This window comes from Microtus ochrogaster, chromosome 4 (genome assembly GCF_000317375.1).
Source record: "Microtus ochrogaster isolate Prairie Vole_2 chromosome 4, MicOch1.0, whole genome shotgun sequence".
Classification (NCBI taxonomy): Eukaryota; Metazoa; Chordata; class Mammalia; order Rodentia; family Cricetidae; genus Microtus; species Microtus ochrogaster.
Window position 1 is genome coordinate 71,801,188 of NC_022011.1, and position 21,633 is coordinate 71,822,820.

General features: G+C 45.3%; 1 protein-coding gene across 3 annotated transcripts in view; it reads right to left on the minus strand.

The window, feature by feature from the left end:
* LOC101981607 (lymphocyte antigen 75) overlaps positions 1-15,876 on the minus strand; it is a 128,904-nt gene extending 113,028 nt beyond the window's left edge. For all 3 annotated transcript variants that reach the window (XM_013346085.2, XM_013346084.2, XM_005346447.2), the window contains exons 1-3: positions 15,783-15,876; positions 9,159-9,530; positions 1,157-1,327 (exon numbers count right to left, since the gene is read on the minus strand). In XM_013346085.2, the coding sequence (XP_013201539.1) occupies positions 1,157-1,327; positions 9,159-9,530; positions 15,783-15,876 (637 nt within the window). The remainder of the gene's footprint in view (positions 1-1,156; positions 1,328-9,158; positions 9,531-15,782) is intronic.
* Positions 15,877-21,633: the final 5,757 nt, after the last annotated feature.

Below are 21,633 nucleotides of genomic sequence, written 5' to 3' on the forward strand. Positions count from 1 at the left end.
AAAAAAAAAAAAGAAAGAAAAGATAACGGGTTCAAAAATATACTCAATTTTCCTATGTGGTCCCAGAGAGAGAAAGGGAAAAGCCAATCCAGGCTAGATCACACGACTTAAGCTCCACCCAGGGGTTTCCAAGGGACTTCCCTACCCCCAGTTATACATCAGATGGACTCATGGACCTTTACACTGGAAAGGCTCTCAGATATCTGTTGCTGAATGTGAAGATGGGGACAAAGACCGACAGGTGTCTGTGGCGGAAGTATAATCAGAACACCTCAGCATCTTTCCACCTATTGCCATAAATTTATTTGAGATAGTGTTCTCATACTACTACAGCTCAGGCTGACCTGAAGCTCTCCATTCTCCAGTCTCAGGCTCACAAGCGCTGAGATAAAAAATGTTAGCTATCCTACTTGGCATTGAATACTTCCTAACCGTCTATCACATGCCAGCTAGTGTGGTCGTTTGTAACTCTCACCTGTTTGCTAAGACACTGTCTCTGTTATATACCAGACAACAACACAAACACTCCTTTGCTCTGACCATCTCTCTAAAGAGGAGTGAACGCTTTAGTATATCCGGATACTCTGCTTTTCATAAGAAGCAACTAGATACTTGGATCAACATACTCGGATTAACACACGGGCATGGCAGAGCAAACATTCTCACTAAGTTGGAGAGGGTCCAAGATATGCGTCTCCTTCTCTTCCAGTCTTGGCTTCAGATCGTCAATACACATCATGTAGTCACCATCCTAAACATGGTTTTTCAGCCCATTTGTGAGATCACCAAGGTGACATCCTTTTAGTCAAGCTACAGTCTCCTATATTCCACTTTCTTCTCCCACTCATCTTTGGATGCTACAGTTTCCCATCTGCTCAAGTCCTTTCCGCTCTCCCCTGATGTATATGAGCTTTTGCGATTCTCCCCCTCCTCGTTTTCCACGACCCAAAGTGTCCTGCTTCTCTTCTTGACCTGCGTCTGAAGGTCAGTTCCAAGCTGCACATGACTTCTTCCCCTTCCTGCAATGGCGCATTCCTCATTTAGGATAGCATCTGTTGCAGACACTTTCAGGTCATCTTCAACAACTCCTCTCCCCCTTTGCCTCCTACAAAGGGTTCTCTTTCTTTGCTATTGGGGTTCACCAGCCCATACATACCTGCTTTTAAGCAGATGCCCCACTTTTGATCATACTCATAATTTAGGGTAGTGGCACACCAGGGCCCATTATGGTCTCCATCAAGAACGCAGTCATGGTGCCATGTCTCACCAACCAAGAATGGAAACTCACAAGGTCTCCCGTGGGAGTTCCCATCTCTGGTATATATCTCTGCGGGATGGGGAGGAAGCAGAGGGGAGTTAGAAGCTGAACAATCATCTTAGGATAGCTGTTTTCTCAAACTTGTAAAAGAGAGAGTGTTGGTTTCATGTATGAGCCGACAGTATTGAGCAGGCTATCGGCCATGGAAACAGCATAGATTCTGACTATACTTTGAAAGCTGGGGTCTCCTTTGTGCCTAGAGACAAGCTTAGTTCCTGCATTGAGACTTGCAGTGTTTACCTCAAGGGTTGTCCACTGTGTATTTGGTGACAGAGTAAGATCCCCTTTCTGTGATGTAAGCACTGAAAGACCCTGGCTTGATCAAGTCAGAAGAGACTGAGTCCAGCATGGGTGGCAGAGACAGCTACTTCTTTAAAATGTCTATTTTGACGGAGATTAAACTCTCCTCCATTTCTTTAGTGAGTGTGGGACCAAAGAAATACCTAAAACCACTATGCAATTGGACAGATGGACAAAGGACATCACTGCCCAAAAGGTTGTGGCTTTTGAGGAAGTGAAGGAAGAGAGCTGCTAGATTCCTGAGTAGATATTTGGAAAGAGTCAGGACATGGTAATTCAGGTTATGAACAAAGAACTGGACTTTAGGCAGCGATGGGAAAAGCTGGTGAGTGGTGAGGTGGCAGATCTAGCTTTCCTTTTAACAATTTTCTCTGGTCCCCAGAGAGGCACTGGAAAACGATCACAATTTAGATACGCCTGGGATCCCAGAGGAAGTGCTCAGTACTGTGCCAATAATAGTTATCTTGAAACTATGTCCTACAGAGCAGCTAACCATGTATCTATCATCGGTTTCTCTTTAGCTTCAATTTCTTCAAAAACTCTGGTTATTATCTAATGAAAGAATGGCCATTAGGGAGAGTATAGTCATCAAGTCTCATTAACCTTCAGCAGGCTTTTGGGGTCCCTCGGAAAGTCTCATGGATTGGTTTAAAGATTGCATAAGATAGCATTTGATCCCACCTACATCCTTTATCATTCGCCAGTGCTCACATGCCTGAAGCAGAGACTGAAGTTTGGAAGGTTTCAGGCTGCAGTACAAAAGAAGTGAGAACCAAAAATGGGGTACAAATCTAAACAGAGAATTCTCTACAGAGGAATCTCAAATGGCCAAAAGGCACTTAAAGAATTGCTCAGTATCCTTAGCCATCAGAAAAATGCAAATCAAAACAACTCTGTGATATCATCTTAAGCCAGTCAGAATGGCTAAGATCAAAAAACACTAATGAAAACTTATGCTGGAGAGGATGTGGAGTAAGGGGAACACTCATCCACTGCTGGTGGGAGTGCAAACTTGTACAACCACTTTGGAAACCAGTATGGCGGTTTCTTAGAAAATTTGGAATCAATCTACCTCAAGACCCGGCAATACCACTCTTGGGCATATACCCAAAGGATGCACACTCAAACCACAAGGATATTTGCTCAACTGTGTTCATAGCAGCATTATTCGTAATAGCTAGAACCTGGAAACAACCTAGATGCCTCTCAACTGAAGAATGGATAAAGAAAATGTGGTACATTTACACAAAGGAGTATTACTCAGTGGTAAAAAACAATGACATCATGAAATTTGCAGGCAAATGGATGGAACTTGAAAAAACCATCCTGAGTGAGGTAACTCAGACCCAGAAAGACAAACATGATACGTACTCACTCATAAGTGGATATTAGACATACAGCAAAGAACAACCAGCCTACACTTCACAACTCCAGAGAAACCAGGAAATGAGGAGAACCCTAAGAGAGACATACATGGAGCCCCTGGGAAGGGGAAATAAGCAAGATCTGAATAAGAAGTGTGCGTGTGTAGGGGGGTGGAAGGTGGGAGGGGAGGAGGGGAGGGCAGATAGGGAGGAGGGAGGAGAACATGAGGGATCAGGAAGGTCAAGTTGGGGAAAGGACAGAGAGGGAGAGCAAAAGATGAGTTATTTTGATCGAGAAAGCCATTATGGGGTTAGCAAAAAACCTGGCACTAAGAAAATTCCCAGGAATCCACAAGAATGACCCCAGCTAAGACTCTAAGCAATAGTGGAGTGGGTGCCTGAACTGCCCTTTCCCTGTAATCAGATTGATGACTACCTTAATTGTCATCATAGAACCTTTACCCAGTAACTGAGGGAAGCAGATGCAGAGATCCACAGCTAAGCACTAGGCTGAGCTCCTGGAGTCCAGTTGTAGAGAAAGAGGAGCCATAATATGAGCAAAGGAGTCAAGACCAAGATGGGAAAACTTCACAGAAACAGCTGATCTGAGCTAGTGGGAGCTCACTGACTCTGGACTGACAGCTGGGGAACCTGCATGGGGCTGAACTAGGCCCTCTGAATGTGGATGACAGTTACATGGCTTGGGCAGTCTGTGAGGCCATTGGCAGTGGAACCAGCATTTATCCCTAGTGCATGAACTGTGTTTTTGGAGCCCATTGCCTATGGAGAGATACCTTGCTCAACCTAGGTACCGGGTAGCGGGGAGCCTCAAGTGATATGATAGACTTTGTTTACTCCCTATGGGAGGCCTCACCTTCTCTGAGGAGTGGATGGGGGTAATGGGGGGGGGGAAGGCGGGAGGAGCGGGTGGAGGAAAGGGAGAGGGAGCTGGGATTGTTATATAAAATAAAAAGATTGGTTTTTAAAAAAATAAGCACACACATACACACAAAAAGAAGAAGTGAGAACCATCTAGATGCTTTCTGAAGAAGAGTAAATCTTTTGCGGGTCATTGATTTTGTTTTCCTATGTCCCATAAATGGCTTTCCACAGAACAATTCTGCTGGAGAGTGTGGTGGCCCTTTGTTTTATAGAGAGCATGCGCATCACATATGTTTCAGATTTGACCACATGAAAAATTTCCCGGGAGGCATGCATTCCTTTAATCCCAGCACTCAGGAGGCAGAGGCAGGTGGCTATCTGAGTTCCAGGTCAGCTTGGTCTACAGAGCAAGTTCCAGAATAGACAGATCTACATAGGGAAATCCCATTTTGAAAAACCCAAACCAAAAAAGAAAAAGAAAAAGAAAAAGAAAAAAATTCCCCAAGGCAAATGATCAGTCTTCCTTCCCTATTACGATTCTGAGAGGACAATCCTGGAACGTGACGCAATGCTGCTGCTGCTGGGAATGTCAAGTTTCCCTTAAAGCTTTTCATTTCCCTGTGCAAAGTGCTTTCCGACATATTTCTGTACTTGGTCCTCACCACAAACCTGTGAGATCAGAGTCGTTGGTGAAATTCCCACTTTTGAGGAAAAGGACACACTTGGTGGCTCTTCGCGAAGCACTGGACAAGGACAGCCTCTTTGACTGCTCACCAACACACAACAACAACTCCACACCACTGATGGCTTTTACAGGTTTCGAGTTACACATGGCTCAAAGATGACTGTCATTATACAGTTCTCTGGGTCACACAGTGCCTTGTGAACCAATAAGCAAACAACAGCCATGCTGGATAGGCAGCTAACTGATGCTCTCTGTTAATTAGGCATCGTATTCCCACTTGCTCCTTGCTGTTGATGGACCACCCGCATCCCATGGGTTTTCTCCGTAAGACAGCTTCTCCTGACACGACTCCTCTCCTGGTGTGTGGGTCTGAGGTGACAGCATCTTCAGGCTTGCAGCTGAATGTGCCATTGACACAAATTTGTGAATCAGGGAAAACAAATTGCCTTAGCCACCAGGCAACTAGTTAAAGAGTTTGGCAGGCTTCAAAGAGTCACCAGGAGCACACAGAGTTTACATTCCATCCTGTGTGTGAGTTGACGAACATGTGGGATGTGAACATGCCAGTTGGATCAAGATATCTTATGATATAATTGTTATTATATCATAGTTAGTTAAAATTTTTTACAGTTAAATCATTTTTTGTATAAAGATATCTTATATGATGAAGTTTGTGGAAACCCAAAACATAATGAGAAATAAATGTTCATATAGTCAATGTAAAAAAAATAATTAGGCTACAAAAGCTAAGGGAGAAATAGGACACTGTTATTTGGAGAAACAAATCCTAATTTTGATCCCCAGCTTGGCTACAACAAGCTGGGTGACCTTGGACTTTACTTGGTTGAGACTTGAATACACTTCTTTCCTTATTCCTATTTTGATAGATAGCATGGTTGGGCATGGACCCGAATCGGAAGCGAGAGAGACCTGGAAAAGGTCCCTCACTTTCAAATAGGAAGGGGCACAGGTAAATTTTAGAAGTTAGAATTGGCATTTAAGTTAGAACTTAATATCTGGTTAAATTTGAGTGGTGGGATAAGACAGCAGGACAATTCAAGAGGGACTTGTAGATTCCCAATTTGCAGAAACTCAGTAGCTCTGGGAAGGGTGGCAGCTTTGACCTTGGCCTCTGTGCAACTAAAATCTGATGTGAATCTAAATTAGGTGGCTAATCTGAGTTCCAGGTCTAATTCAACATTTCAAATATTACATTTGGAAAGGTAAAGAAACAAAGCTGGCCTGGCTCTGTCCTTCTCCTGGGCACTGTTGTGAAGGGTTTAAGGGCCCCCTCCTTATTTTTGTGCTGATGATCATGTTAGCAGTCATGTGGATATTATTAACACATAAATAAACACAAAAAATAAGAAAGAAAACAAAACAAGTTTCAGTGAAATGAAGACCCTTAAGGGTCTGAGAGAGTTTGAGATTCCGACTGTTCTCTCAAAAGTCCCGTGGGCAGGAGGACATATAAAGTCCTGCCAGGGAAGTGATCCTTCCTGATCCCCCAACAAACAAATAAAACGAGCCATTCTTTTGGGTTTAGTGTTTTCTTTTGGTTGTCGCATTAGAGATTCTATGTTTGCGTGTGTGTGGGTACAGACTCGTGTGCATGTGCGTGAGGCGAGGTGTTGACACTGGTTTTCTTCCTTGATCACTCTTCAGTTCACTTGAATCTAGAGTTTGCTGACTGGCCTAGACTAGCTAGCCAGGGATTGCTCGCCTCTCCCTCGGGGGCAGTGAGATTATAAGCAGGCTGCCACACCCACCCAAGACTTCCATGGGTGCTGAGGAGTCAAACTCTGGGTCTTCACGCTTGCACAGTGAGCATTTTCTGCACTGAGCTGGCCCTCAGGTAATAATCCTGAAGTTCCAAAGGAAGCTGGCCAAGAGAAACAATTTAGTGATGCAAAGATTAGGAGTTGAAGGAAAGGAAAACACATCTCCAGGTCTCTAATACTTCTTCATGAAGAGCAGAACTACACAGGCCTGGATTTTTATTTTTATTTTGATCTTCACAAGAAATGCGAAGAGATCCTCTAGGCGGAAAATCCTGAGCCGATCATGGTTAGAATGGGGACTTAAGTTGCCATCCTAAGTCTATGGCCAAGTTTAAGAGGGGTCCTTTATCTTCCCTTCAAACTCATTGATGTTGACTATGGCCACCGACTGAGGATGAGGGAATAAAGATATCTTAAGGGAGGGGGGAGAGTAGAATGCAGGCGGTGTGGAGGTGAAAAGAGAAATAAAGGGGGGAGGGAATTAAGTGGGGAGAGGAGTGGGAGTCTAGGGCGGAGGAGGGATTTAGGGAAGAATAATTAACAATTAGGAAGCTTTAAAAAAAGCCATACAAAACCTACTTTTAAAGTAGAAGTTTCATATAAATGAGTATCAACATATTTTCATATGCAAGAATCTACTTGACCTTACCCTACACAGAAGCCATAGGTTGCAAATTAAAGGCCCAGTGTCAAGTGTTGTTATTGGTCAGAGGTGTCCCCAAAATCCCCAAACAATCAGGCTACTGACACTGCTTTCTGTTGCCCAACAGAACTTGATGGTCAGACCCTAGCAATAGGGTCTGACCACACATGTTGGTCACAGGACGTGAAGAAATCAAGTTGGCACAGAGCAGGAAGTTTTCACCTTGCTGGGTAGCTTCCATGGCACTGGAAGATGTTTTCTAGTCTGACAGGAGTGGGAGGGAGTCGGCCAACAGTTTTACCCAGCTACAACTGCTGTGAGCTGCAGTGATGACCAGTGTGGCAAGAAAATACCTATCAGTAGGACAGTGGCACAATGTAATGGGGTGGCCAGTCAATGCCTGATTGGATTTAAGGCCCACTCCATAGGAGGAAACACAGGCCTGGCATGTGTATATGGTCTAGAACCTCTGGCTGGAGAGCTCACAGGTCCAAGGGAGGATCTACTATTAGTCTGTGAAATGGACATAATATTATAAAATCTCCATTTAAATTTATACCTCTCTACCCGTTGCTTAGCGCAGCTCTCCGACCCCATCAGCCAGTCTCTTTGTGCAGTCGTGGTGGGGGCCAACACAAAAGCTCAAACTGGCCAAGTGCCAAGAACAAGTGGAGTGCTCAGCCGCAAGCGGACCATCGACAGCATAGCCCTTCTCAGGGCCTAGGGAACAGCCCAGAGGAGGGATGGAAAGATGATAGCGGACCAGAGGTCCGGGAGGAAGGGTGCGCAACAGTGTCTCCTGCACACGACAGGCCTGCTGCACTCAGGAACGTGCAGCTGCTGTGATCGCCTGCAGAAGATGTGGCCCAGGTCAAGCTGGTCGACATTCTAGCATGGGGTAGGAACGGGTTCTTGAGCCCCTATCTCTAACTGAGCAGCTATGGACAGTTGATGGCATCTGTGGCAGGGAGAGTCAGTTTTCTTGAAGGATGTGTTACAGATAGGTTGACTGTATTCCAGAGGAAGGTCCCACAGCTGGGACTACATGAGCAGCAAAAACAGTGAGTTATTATTTAAAAAAAATGGATATAAATTTGGAAGCTAAGTAAGTGGGGGATGGGCCTGTGAAGTATCTGGAGAAGGAGGTGGAAGTAAAAATGATCAAAATATGTTGCATTAAATTCTCGAAGACTCATTGCAATCTAGAGCAAATGTCAAGGCCATATTCATACAGTTGTTTTTGGAAACGACCTAAGAAAAGTTCACACTTAAAATGTCAAATCATAAAGACAAAGAGCAACATGTGATACCTATGCCAAAGATGAAAATATTATAAAAGCCCATGAGACTTTCAAAATATTTCCATTATATTAAATTTCTCAGGCATGGAACAAAAACACTTCTTTCTCTTTCTTAATTTCTTTTTAAATTTAGGATTAGACCAATATTATTAGATTATGTGCCTTTAGCTTATATGAAGTATTTCCTATCAGTATATATAACATTTCTTTCTTCCTAGCATTCAGAATGGCATCATAGGAAGTAAACGAGGCATTGGAATTCAAATACTGTGCTTTGTGTGCCTCCTGATAACACCTAAGCTTTTGTAGATCTGTCTATGAAGGGGACGGACGGGTGAGGTACCCAGCAGCCTCACAGGTGCATAAGACTGCAGCTCACGGTGCCTGCTCACTGTGACTTCATTTAAACTCAGTCATGGGAACCAAGGAAAGCCTGAGTAAATAGTGTATTGTTGACCTGGGGACAGCCATACCAAGGGCCAATGCCTCAGACCCACGGAAAGTTGGCAAAGCCTTCTCCATATGGATCAGGCTGCGAAAGGCAAGGCTTTCCTGTGGTCCAAGTACAAGTGATTACCTATGATTGACCAGTGTGTGTGCTAAAACTAGCAACTGCAGATTCTTTTTCGTGGGTGTTTAAAGCTGGAGACTGCTAGCCCACAGAGACCTCGTGCCAGGGCTAGGCAGCCCCTCCCACTGTGCTATTCCTAACAAACGCACTGAGGTTCTGGGTCGCTTTAGTAGAGAGAACCACTCCATCAGACTACATACAGTTCACTGAACCCAGTAAGACTCCCAGGTCCGAGCTGTGCTGGGTGTAATATTTAATGCCAAATTAGACAACCATTCCAGCAAGAGGGTCAAAATGCCTCTCCTGTACTCACCATGGTAAGGCTGATTACAAAGACTCTCCCTGGAGCCTCCCTTCTTCCAGACAGCGGACGAATTGGTGCTGGCTGTGGCATAGCCGTCTTTCAGGGCCAGCCTGTACTGGGCAGCACTGTACAGGGAATGGTGCTCACATTTCCACCACAGCATGGCACTGGAGTCACAGCGGAACATGCGCAGGTTGTTGGTGGTTTTGGTAATATCTAGGCCCAGGCACTTTTGGGATTCCAGGTGAAAGAGGCGGTGCTGGGACACCCACTTCCATAACAAGCTTCCGGTGTCACTGCAGTCCTGCGCCACGATCCAGTCGGACAGTGGCCGGATGCATTTGCCGGTGTTTTCATCCATGATGGTGAACGGATCGTTACCTGGGTCAGGACAGCCAAAGGAAGACATTTCAGGATTCTGAGTCACATGACCAGTGCACCTTGATCCCGCTTGTTTGTGGAGGAGAGTGATTAGCACAGGATGGCCCTGACCCTTGGGCCTGATAAACGCACACGTTTTACGAGGCGTGAGGGTCAGTGTGTGTGAAGGGCAAGGCCTCTCAAGCCAGTCTGCTTGGCCTTATACTTTGCCTCTGCTGTGCCATGGGAGCCGAGCAAATTGTTTAGCTTTTCTACTTCTAATTTCTCATTTGTGAAGCTGTACCCACTTCACACTGTGGACGTGGGGATGAGGAAAAGATCTGACCCACATCAGCAGGGTGTAGGGTGTGCACTTGATGTTGCTATCCCGCGAAAGGTTCCCTGTTTTGCCTACACAGCAACTCCTTAGTGTCCCCTTTTCCTCCACAAGCCATCTGCGGACAATGAAAAAGCATCCTGCATCTACCTGGGACCACACCTCTGTCTTGCAGCTTTAGTGTCCACAGTACAGTGACCACACTATTGGAATTTGCTCTTACTTCAGCTCCTTCCCCATCACCAATTGTGAAGGCCGGGATCTATGTTCTTCTGGCTCAGGGCAAGTTACTGCGGTCATGCAAAGGGGAATCTACTCAAAAACCACTTCTCCCAAGCCTTCCGTGGAAGCCTCGGTCCATTGAGGTCCATCAGTGGAGATGGGAACGCTTCCGAGAAGGCAGGGGTAGAAAAATTGGGGTAAAGTAATGGAAGGAAATAAAGGATCTGGGTTCTGAGGGTGGTGAGGCTGTGGCCAGGAGAGACAGAGGCTGGGGATTCACCAAGTAAAGCACCAGACACTGGGCTTCAGGGACAACCCAAGCCACCAGCTCGAACATCTGGCATGTGTGCACAAGAGAAAATAAATGAGCAGTAACCAGTGGAAGCGGAAGACTAGTGATGGGCCCTCTCAGACTGATCTCCTGGCACTCTGTAGGACCTGTGGCAAACCTCAGCAGAGATGGAGATAAAAGTTCTCTCAGCCGTGTGGTGGTGGCGCACGCCTTTAATCCCAGCACGTGGGAAGCAGAGGCAGGTGGATCTCTGTGGGTTCCAGGCCAACCTGGTCTATAAAAGCTAATTCCAGGACAGGCACCAAAGCTACAGAGAAACCTTGTCTTGAAAAAACCAAAAAAAAAAAAAAAAAAAAAAAAAAAAATTCTCTCACCTTAGTAGATTGGGTACTCAGAACCAAATCTAACTGATTTTCTAAAAAACAAAGTGATTCGGTGTTTCTCAGACACCTGAGTTTGAGGACCAGGATTTACGTGATTACAACAACAAATCACAGTGAAACGCTTTGGTAAGTTCCTTTACAAAGAGAAAAAAAGTATGGTGTAGATGAACCTAAAGTCAGACTATTTTAGAGAAGCTTAAACAGTCATTGTTAACGAATCAGAGTACAGCAGAACAACACGAAAAATTTCAGTTCTCAAAAGGTGTTTTCATTCTGAGGTCAGCTTCCCAGTTTACCAACCCTGAAAAGTTCCTCAAGTCACGGGTTAAAGACTTAAAACTGATCACGCAAGGCACTGTTGGCTAGAGGGGAAATTTCATCACATAAGCCACAGCTACAGAATTCTATCTGATCATGTGGACTTTGGGTGGAATTTTGCTTTGTTTCACTTTAAGTAACAGCAGTAGCAGCAGCAAGACAAACAATGAGAAATAACAACAAAAAAAAGCCTTACTGCGGTGGTTATTTCCGCCTTCAAATTTGAATTTTAAAAAGATCACAGGCTGGGGTGCTGGCTCCCTGGTTAAAAGCACTTGCCACACAAGTATGAGGACATCAAACCCGCCTAAGAGCTGACCTGTAGCATGAGCATACATAATTCTAGTGTTCCCACAGGAAATGAAGGCAGAGACAGGAGATCCCAGACAGCTCTTGGGTCAGTTAGCCTGGCATACACAGCAAACAAGCAGACAAAAAACAAGCCAAACCTACCAACATAAAGCAACAGAACAACAAAGAAAACCTGTCTCAAATATGGTTGAACGTGGGGACCAACAATCTCCCTTTATAGTGCATTTGGTGTGTGGTGTGCATGTATACACACACACACACACACACACACAAATAAAACACTGCATGGGGCTGCTGTTAGGTGGGTTTGGGCAGCAGCATCTGTCCCCACTCTTTCTTCTTTGACACCCTCTGTCATTTTTTCTTTGATGGTCACAGGTTGGGAAGATAGTGAGCGAAAAGGAAGATTTTCTCTTATGTGCTTCTCCAACATATTCAGTTGCCCCTCAGATACCTGACTTATCCTTTTCCTACAGTACTCTCTTCCCCTGGGAGATTCGCAGAAGCCACTTCCCACAGTCCTCATATCTCTGAGTATCAGACAAAAGCTGTGGAATACAGGTAAACCATTGCAGAGCTAGCATCCCACGCCTTCACCAAGTACCAGCGCCCTAGCTCCCCAGGCCTCACCAACCTTTGCTAAGGTCATTGCGTCTTCTTCTCACAGATGTCCACTTTACTAGCTCACACTGCTATACTGCTAGTGGCATTTGAAGTCATTCTCATGTCATTTATAGTGAACATGTGGAGTTACGCAAGTCCCGCTTTACCAACACGTACCGGGAGAAAGTAAGTTTCACTTTTCATTTTCTACAATTAAGCTACTCCCAGGACACTTGTGGGCTTACCAACTTGGTGGGGAGCAGACTACAGGCTGGGTATGGAGGAGCAGAGAGGAGCAAAGGGGAAGCTGCCAAGGATCTTAAGTAAGTCGTGCTTTTGAATGTGTGTAGTTATGTGTGTCAGACTAAACCTGCGCATGAACCAAGTGTGTAATCAAGACCAACGTTTGACACATCAATGAGATTTCTAAGGACAGTGATTCATCATTAATGCTTTAGGAAACTTATCATTAGCCTTCATATATAATGTATGTGTAAGTATTAATAAATAATATATTTCCTGGGGGGGGAGAGATTTAGTCTCTCATAATAGTTTTCTATATCATTTTTATCCTTAAGCGATAGCCCTTCAGTCTGCCTTGGTTTTGTGGCATTATGGGATTGTGGATTGAAGAATGGAAAAGAAAACCGATAAACTAAAAATAATTTCTTATTTAGAAAAAAATGTTTTATAAGGTCATATAAACTATCTGAGAAATGTAATGCATCTTGTGGAGGTAATTGCAATTTTTAATGACCATTTTTTGGTGCTATGTATCAAATCCAGAACCTTGAGCAGGCTAGCGAGCGCCCTTGCACTGAGGTCTTCCCGAGCCCCAGAGGGGATTCTGCCCATAGCTTTATAGTACACGCTGTCCACTTTCCATCTCTGCACTGATCTTTAATGGAGTTTTCACATTCCCCTCCAAATTTGTGTTTGGGATAAATCTAAAGGGCAGAGGTTGGTGACAAGAAACGTTAACTACATCTTGGCGCCTTTTTTATATGCTTCATTTTATATAAAGACTTTGGTGAGGTTTAAGGGAATAGTCAAAGAGCACTGTCATAACTGAAAATATTTTTTTAGCATTATTATTTCTAGCAAAGAAAATCGCCGCTTTCAACATTTTCTCGTTGTCTAGTCACGAGGCCTGTTGTTAGGCCCTGCACAAAGGGCTCTGCACATCCTGGGAGGGAGGCTGGATGTGAGCATATACCCATTAGAACTACCCATTATAATACCCATCATAACCACAGACCCACGGGAAGGAAAAAGGCGTGGGGAAGAGGAGAGGCCAGAGTCGGTGGCACTGATCATTCCCAGGGAATGTCGAAGTTTTCTTTGCTAGGTGTTTTGTGGTCTCTGTCGAGTGTAAAGAGCATACAGATGTAGGAGAGACTCACACATCTGGGTTTGCTAGTTCAAAGCAAGCCCTGGAGGGACAATGGGGTCCATCACAGTACACTAGGTATCAGAAAGCCGATAACCCTGATTGGACAGTGTGGCTGGCGAGATGCTCAGAAATCCCTGAAGGATCACATTACTTCACGGTGTTAGCGCTCCAAGAAGCAAAATAATAATACTAATAATAAAAACTTGGCATCTCCCCAAGAACAGAGAGATACTCTTTCAGCATTTGAGTGCTCAGGACCAGCTGCCCAAGCCTCCTGCGTTCATGTGATCAAGTGTATGCCATCCTGAATCTTACCCACTGCCAAACAAACTAACAAAACAGATGGAAGGTCAAATTCCAGTTCTGGGCTGGAGACATGACTCAATGGATAAGAACGCTTGTTGGTCAGGCATGAGGACCCAAGTTGGAATCCCCAGTGCCCACATTCTATTAAATGTAAGGAAAAAAAGAAAAGAGGAATCCCTGCAACCCCACAGTCTTGAAGGGGAGACAAGCAGAGAGATCCCAGGAGCTCGAGAGCGGCCAGGGTTGACAAAATGGTGAACTTAAGGTTCATTGAGAGACCCAGTCTCAAGAGTATAAGGTAGAGAGTGGTAGAACAGGGGATGGGACATCCTTCTCTGGCTTTCTGGAATGTGCGTGTACATGTGTGTGAGCGTGCACACACACACACACACACACACACACACTATCACACACGACTCTGTATGTTCACCCCAATATAAAGCCACAAATTCTGGCCTGGAAATGAGAGAAAACCAGCAGGGCAGCTGTGAGAAGTGAAGAAGAAGGGATACAGAACAGAGGAACCGACGTAAGCTTTGGGTCAGTGAGACAGAATAGGGACTATGGAGACTGTGGTGTGCTAGTCAGGGTTCCTATCGTTATGATTAACACCACAACCAAAAGCAACGTGGGGAAGAGAGCGCTTATTTCAGTTTAGTCTTGCATATCACACTCAGTGCAGGAACTCAGGGCAGGAACCGGAACAGCGGCCATGGAGGAATGCTGCTTACTGGCTTGCTTCCCCTGGCTTGCTCAGCCTGCTTTACCATCCAAGAGCACCTGTTCAGGGATAGCCCAGCTCCCAGTGTGCTGGGCCCTTCCTTATTAACCATGAATAGGAAGCGGCTCTAAAGGCTTGCCTATAGGACAGTCTGTCTGATGGAGGGACTTTCTCAATCAAGGCCCTAGGAAGTTCCTAGGTCACAGTAGCTTGTGTTGAGCTGGTAACAAACACATAGACCCCAACCAGGCCATTGGAAAATTAAGGAAATCTAAATATTTGTGAGGGAATGAAACAGGACTCAGGATGGAAGGCAAGAGAGTGGAAGGGGGCGTGGCTGGAGGGCAGCAGGTCAGCACTCTTTTGCTGGGAATTGCTGCAGGTCAATTTTTCTTCTTGGATTGTGCAGCAGACAGAACTGAAACTCTCATATCAGTAAACCATTTTACTATTAATATCTCCTTTGGCAATTTCCAGAGCAATGGGTCAAAGAAAAATCAAGAGGAGTGAGTCAAGACAGGACGCATTAAAGGTTCTTTTCTTGGTGCAGAGAGGTTGATGACACCCACCCTTGCAGGAGACTTCCCATAACTCTGGGCAATCTACATCAGACAGTAACTAAGCTCAACTCCAAAGGAAACAAGAGCCACACCCCTCAAATCCACCTTAACCATCTTCAAGAGAGCAGAAGCAGTGGGTTAATGTTTACAGCCTATCTACAGCACAATCAAGTAACAAGGTCAGTGACACACCTTTTGCTGAAGCAAAAAGAAAGCAAAAGCAAAATCTAACTGCAAGATCTAAGTGGGTTGGTGGCGCTGACACTACCCTGGGCTTCACAGAAGGCATCCTTTCCCCACTGACAGAAAGTGACCTGCACTTCTTTCTGGGGTCAGCTGCCTGAGTGGGGAATATTTGGAGATAATAACAAAATTAGAAGGGCCGCTGCTTCAGGTGACAGGGAAGGGCATCCCAAATGGACTTCTGAAGACGATGGTTGAACCGGACTTCCACTTCGATGCGTTCAGTGCCCGCAATGAAGTCAGGATCTCTGGGAATTCCTTGAGGTGTGGGTGAAGGTTCAACCTTATCATGAAGGGACCAAGATAACCAAGGGGCGACAGGGATGCAAGGGGAAATGGGGAACCCCGGGGAAGCATGATTTTAGGGGACAGCCGAGGAACAAGGGGCAGAGAAGACTCTGAGAAGACTGTGGTAAGGCTTTCTCTATAAAGAGCGTTCCTTCGCACCACATGGCCCCTGCCCACCGCTCTCCTACGCCAGACCTCCCCGTTTGTCCACTCCAGAGACAGAGAGCAAGGCGACAGTGACCTGATCCTGAGGAGGCCAACGCTCAGAGCAGCAGCGTCGAGGCCACCCGGTTACCTGAGAGCTCGGAAGGCTCGGCAAGCTCGAAGCATCGCAGCAACAGCACGAGCAGCCCCGCGGCACCGCCCGGGGTGGCCCAGCGAGTCCCCATCTCCCGTCCCAGACCTCGGCTGCTCACACCGGCTCCTGAGGTGAGTCCCGCTGGACTCACGGTGCCGCCGGGGCAACCTCTGGGGCGTGCAGGCCCCGCCCTCGCCGCCCTCCACCAATCAGAGCTGCGCCTCGGGTCCCGGACCGAGCGGGGGCGTGCAGGATTCCCCCACCCACTGCAGACGTCTGTGAGGGCTTGGGACCTCCAGAAGGCGGGAAGAGGGCTCAGGAAAACCACAGGGCATGGGGTACCGGCTCCCCCTCTTCTGCAGCAAAGTTGGGGAAGTGCGGCTCTGTTCGTCTAGGACTTGCCCTTCGGTGCAGATAGACAAGGCAGGGAGAGAGAACTTCGTACCGTGGAGGGCTGGAAATGAGCACCCAACCCTGCCCACTCCGGCTTGGGGAACTGTATGCTTGGATCTGTGGAGTCTGTGGTCAAGCCAAAGACCTCAGTTCTACTAAGCAACATCTTAGTCATTTTGGTTACATGAACAAAGGTAGAAAAAAAGGCCCTTGGTGGTTGACCTGAAGTTGTCAAACAATATTGAAAGTAACAGTTATTCCTGCCACTATACTACTTTTTAAGGCGTTTTAGCCATTTGTTCTCTGAAAGCTTTTTTTCTTTGATAATCAAGTAGTAATAACCCAGTTGAAATGTGGAAGTCTGTATCTAGAATCTGAAATTCAATCCTACTTATTCTGTCCAGTGGACATCACTAACATAGGACAAGTTCCAAATGCACTAACTTCCCTAGAGGTGGACATTTTATATTTTGAACTCATACTTATTGATTGGGGGTATATACTTGAGATAGCCCACATCCCTATTCCCGAAAGGTGCCTATTACCATCAGAATATATCCAGGTCAACTTTCCAGGTTCCAACTGTCCATGTGACTCCAAACCCATCCTGGTTCCGTCCCCTTCTCCCAGACTCTGGTCTTGGCATTTAGTGTCTACAGAGAGCACTTATCACAGTAAGTAGGCACTTTGTGAGCTGGGATGCTAGAACGGCATCTTAGCCTTCTGGTGTTTATGGAGTTGTGGGAGAGATGAAGCCTCCACAGTACCTCAAGGTAAAACGCACTGGAACATCAGACAAAGGCAAGAAAGGCAACTGATCAACAGGGACTTAAAAAACAGATGGGAAGATGACCAAGGGAGGAAAATGTGACAGAGCAGGGGTGGAGGAACAAGAATGCAAAGTGGGGTTCAAAGTCCAGAGTAGGGAGGGAGGGAGAGAGGAAGGAAGGGGGTGGGGAGGGATTAAGTGGAAGGACAACAGGAGATGGTGTTTGTGAATGGCTTTCTCCCTGTCAGGCTCAGACTTAGTACAACACCTGCTGCAGCTCCAGTATGCTCGCCCCTGATTTGGAGCTCTTTGAACCGGGTGGCTGTCTTGACAAATACACTTTCTACTGTAGGAGAGGGGTTCAAGACTCTCACGAGAGTGTCAAAGAAGGCAGTGACACCCCCACCCCCCAAGAAAACTCCCTCTAAGATAACGCGAGACCCTCTGTGATGTGACCCTTCTGCATATTCCTGTTTCCATCAACCTGTCGAAACTGGTCTTGTCTCTTTCAGTTTCTGCCCAAACTCATATCCAAAGCACTGCTTGCTGCAATTTTCACATGCTGGCAAAGGGAAAAACCAGTTTTCTCTAAAGAAGCATCACTGGGTTTATCAACCAGAACCCAAGGCAGGCTCCATGCCCAGCAGGAGTTGGCCAGCCCCAGATAAACTCAGTGGTACTTCTGTGCTCTTTTTGTTTAGTTTTGCTTTGGCGTTTTTTTCTTTTCTTTTCTTATTAGGCCTTTGCCGACTTTTATTTTTGTGATTTTTTTGTTGTTGTTTCTTTTTGGAGGATTTTGGTTTTGTTTCTTGTTTTGCTTGAAAGTAAGAGAGAGAAAGAAAAAGAACATGAAGTCAGGGAGCAGGGAAGTGAGGAGGAACTGAGAGGAGCTGCGGGAGAGGAAAAGAATCAAAATACATTGTATGAAAAAAGTTTTTAGTAAAAGAAAAAGAAAGTGCTTTTTCTTTTTTCTTTTTAAAAATACAAAACCTTACTATGAAGTTCAGCCTGGCCTTGAACCCCTAAACCTCCCATCTTAGACTCCTGTAAATGGAGACTGTGCTTTTGTTTTTTGGCCACCCAGACTCAAATAACCACACCAAAACTTAATCAATTACAACAAGGTTTGATCAAGGGCCCAGGCATATTTCCAGCTAGCTCTTACATCTCAAAATAATCCATTTCTATTATTTTATATTTTACCACAAGGCTCATGGTTTGTTACCTCACATCTTGCTTCTTGGGTGGCTACATGGCGTCTGCCTGCCTCGGCCTTCCTTCTCTCTGCATTCAGTTTAGTTTTCCCCGCCCAGCTATATTCTGCCCTGCCATAATGCAAAATAGTTTCTTTATCAACCAATGGGAATAAAACATATTCCTAACATACAGAGGGGAACCCCACATCAGACTCCCAAGTGCTGGAATTATGGATGTGTGGTTCCACAACAGGACTAGGATGCCACCCGACTCTCCCTGCCTTTTTCCATTCTTCCCTTAACTTTCTTACCAGAATTCACATTTTATCTACATCTGCCTCTCAGGAGTATCCCCTCCATCTGCACAACGCCGTCCGCTCTGTTCACTTTGCCTTTGGCACTGAGCATTGTTGTCCCCGATGTTCTTTGTTCCTTTGGGTCCGTGTGCACGGATACTCTGCTGTGGCTACAAAGCCTAGACAAATATTGCTAGTGGTGACAACAAAAGATGGTGTATCTCTCATGTCGCTCCTTCATTGTCATCTTTGTTAAGGGATCAGTCTTTCCAGCTGTAAGAGGGGCCAAGATCAAAAACACTGATGACAACTTATTGTGGAGGGGTTGTGGGGTAAAGGGAACACTTCTGCATTTCTGGTGGGAGTGCAAAGTGGTACAGCTGCTTTGGGTTTCAGTATGGTGATTTTTCAGAAAATTAGGAAACAACCTACCTCAAGACCCAGCAATACCACTTTTGGGTATATACCCAAAGGATGCCCAATCGTACCACAAAGACATGTGCTTACCTATATTTATAGTAGCATTGTTTGTCATTGCTGGAAACTGGAAACAACCTAAATGTCCTTCAGCCAAAGAATGGATAAGGAAAATGTGGCACATTTGCACAATGGAGTACTACACAGCAGAAAAAAATGACCTCTTGAAATTTGTGGGCAAATGGATGGATCTAGAAAATAACATATTGAGTGAGGTAACCCAGACCCTGAAAGACAAATATCATAACACTCACTCATAAATGACTTTTAGACATAAAGAAAAAAAAAGCAGCCTACAAATTACAATCCCAGAGAACCTAGACAACAATGAGGACCCTAAGAGAGACATACATGGATCTAATCCACATGGGAAGTAGAAAAAGACAAGATCTCCTGAGTAAATTGGGAGCATGGGGACCATGGGAGAGGGCAGGGGGGGAGAGGAGAGGAAGGGAGGGGAGCAGAAAAAAATATATAACTCAATAAAGACAATTTTTTTAAAAAAAATCAGTCTTTCTGAACTGAATGGTCTAGATGACCTTTCATTGCAGCAGGGTTCCTAAACACCCCGACCCCTTTTCTGACAGAACTCGGATAATTGTGGACTGCCTCTCTACTTCCCTCAGTCCGTCCACCCCTCCCTTAGTTCCTCTATCCCTCCATCCCTCCTTCCCTCTCTTTCTTCCTTTGTGCCCCCTCTCTCCCTCCTTCCCTATTTTCTTCCTTTCTCACTTCTTTTCTCTCCATCCCCTTCTCTCTCCTCCTCTGCCCTCCAGAATGCCAGCTCCATGGGGGAAACGACTGTTTCCTGACTTCTGTGTGTGGAGTAGCTGGCATGGGGTCCTGGATGAATGAATGAATGAATGAATGAATGATAGAAGATGCCTCATAAAATGGTACAGGCAGTAGGAGTTTATGTGTTTAGAAGACAGAGAAATGGGCTTGGGCAAGAGGAGGGGTCTTCAGACACTGTACCGGATGGATGTCCTCAGATGGCTGAGTTAAGTCGTAAAAGACAGTGGGGAGGTAGCAGTGGGGATGGAGTGGCCTCTGCAGATCTCTGGGTACCAGACTACTGGAATAAACATTTCTCATATTCAATCTAATTTAGCAATCACCCTATGAAACAGGCATTCCCGGTACCTTCACTTTGTGGGTGTGGAAAATCAGAACATATGGAGGACGGATATCTGGGTCGAGGTTAATAACCACAAGCTAAGATATCAGTGGCACTCTCCGTAAAGAACCTGCGTGAGCAGATGAGATAACATTTAATTAAGTACAATAAAATAATGTTCCCAGTAACAGTTAAGGAGGAGATGAAATGAACTCTTGGGGCTTCTAAAGTCTTGCTTTTAGTGATAAAATATTCTGTACCTAAAAATCAAGAGTTGATATGCTGTAGGTTTTTTTTTTCTGGTCATAGCTGCTGCCTTTTTTTTTCCTGCCAAGATAGTCACTGTTTTGAACTATTTATCAATCCTTTGAACTCTCTTTTCAGTGTTGGGATTCGAACTCAGGTCCTTCAATATGCTCAGCATGTGTTCAACCACAGACCTTAGACCCCAGTGGATTATTCCTTTCCTGGTAGTTGGTTTTTCTTTTATAACTTTTATTTAAATGTGTATGTATGTGCACACGTGTGTGTGTGTGTGTGTGTGTGTGTGTGTGTGTGTGTGTGCATGAGCACCTAAGTGTATGTGCTTGCCATAGCATAAGTCTTGGGAGTTGGTTCTCTCTTTCCAGCTTCTGGGCTTCAGGAATTAAATTCAGATCATCAGGCTGGCAGCAAGTGCTTTTAACCTCTGAACCATCTCATTTACTCCAGTGGTTTTTGTTAGTTTGTCTGTTTGTTTTTATAGTCTTGTCATGTATGTATGATTCAGCCTGTAAATAGTGTTTTTAATTTTGTAAATTAAAAAAATTCTATAAATCGCATTTTGAGGTAGGTTCTTCTGAGGCTTTTCTTTTTTGCTTATAATTATGGCTGTGAGATTCACGGTGTATCTCCGTAGTTCACTTATTTTAGCGTTCTGTTGTAAGAATAAGGTACACGGCACCCGCTGCCTTGCTGGTCCCCAGCACGAACCCAGCTGTCTCCTAATGCATATTGTTGCTGTATCCTGAGGACGTATCCCTAGACACAGAGCTCCCAGAGCTCAGGGTGGCTCAGCATCCGTGCATCAGACAGGGCCAATGATTCTTCAGCGTGGTCTGTCGCTGTTGTGGATAAGCATTCCCATCGCTGAGCCCAGGCATCAGCATTTAAACCCTCCTGTGTTAAAACTGTGCTTCCTTAACTACTAGATGAGATTGGACATAACTTCCTATGCTTAGTGGCTGCTTGAATTCTCCCACTCTGTTCTTGGGCAGATTGTTTGCCCGTTTTCTCTGAGTCGTTCCCAGCTTTTCCCTGAATTTCCCAGACTCCTTTGCCCATTGCCTATTGGTTAGGTTCAGCCAATGAGAGTCCCTCACAAGAAATGGGTGATGAGTAAGAAGAAGCAAAGGTTATTTTTTTTTCCTTTCTTCTTTGGGAAGACACCTACCAGGGTCTGTAATATCCCTTTGGGGTTGCGGCTCCTATCTGGGATCTGTACTCTCTGACTCAAGTTTTCATCAGGTAGCTCTTGCCGTGTCTCTTGCTCCTTTTTCGTGTGGTTCCGTCTCCAGGGTTCTAGCTCCGAAGGAATAGCCATGGATCCTAGCACCGCCTC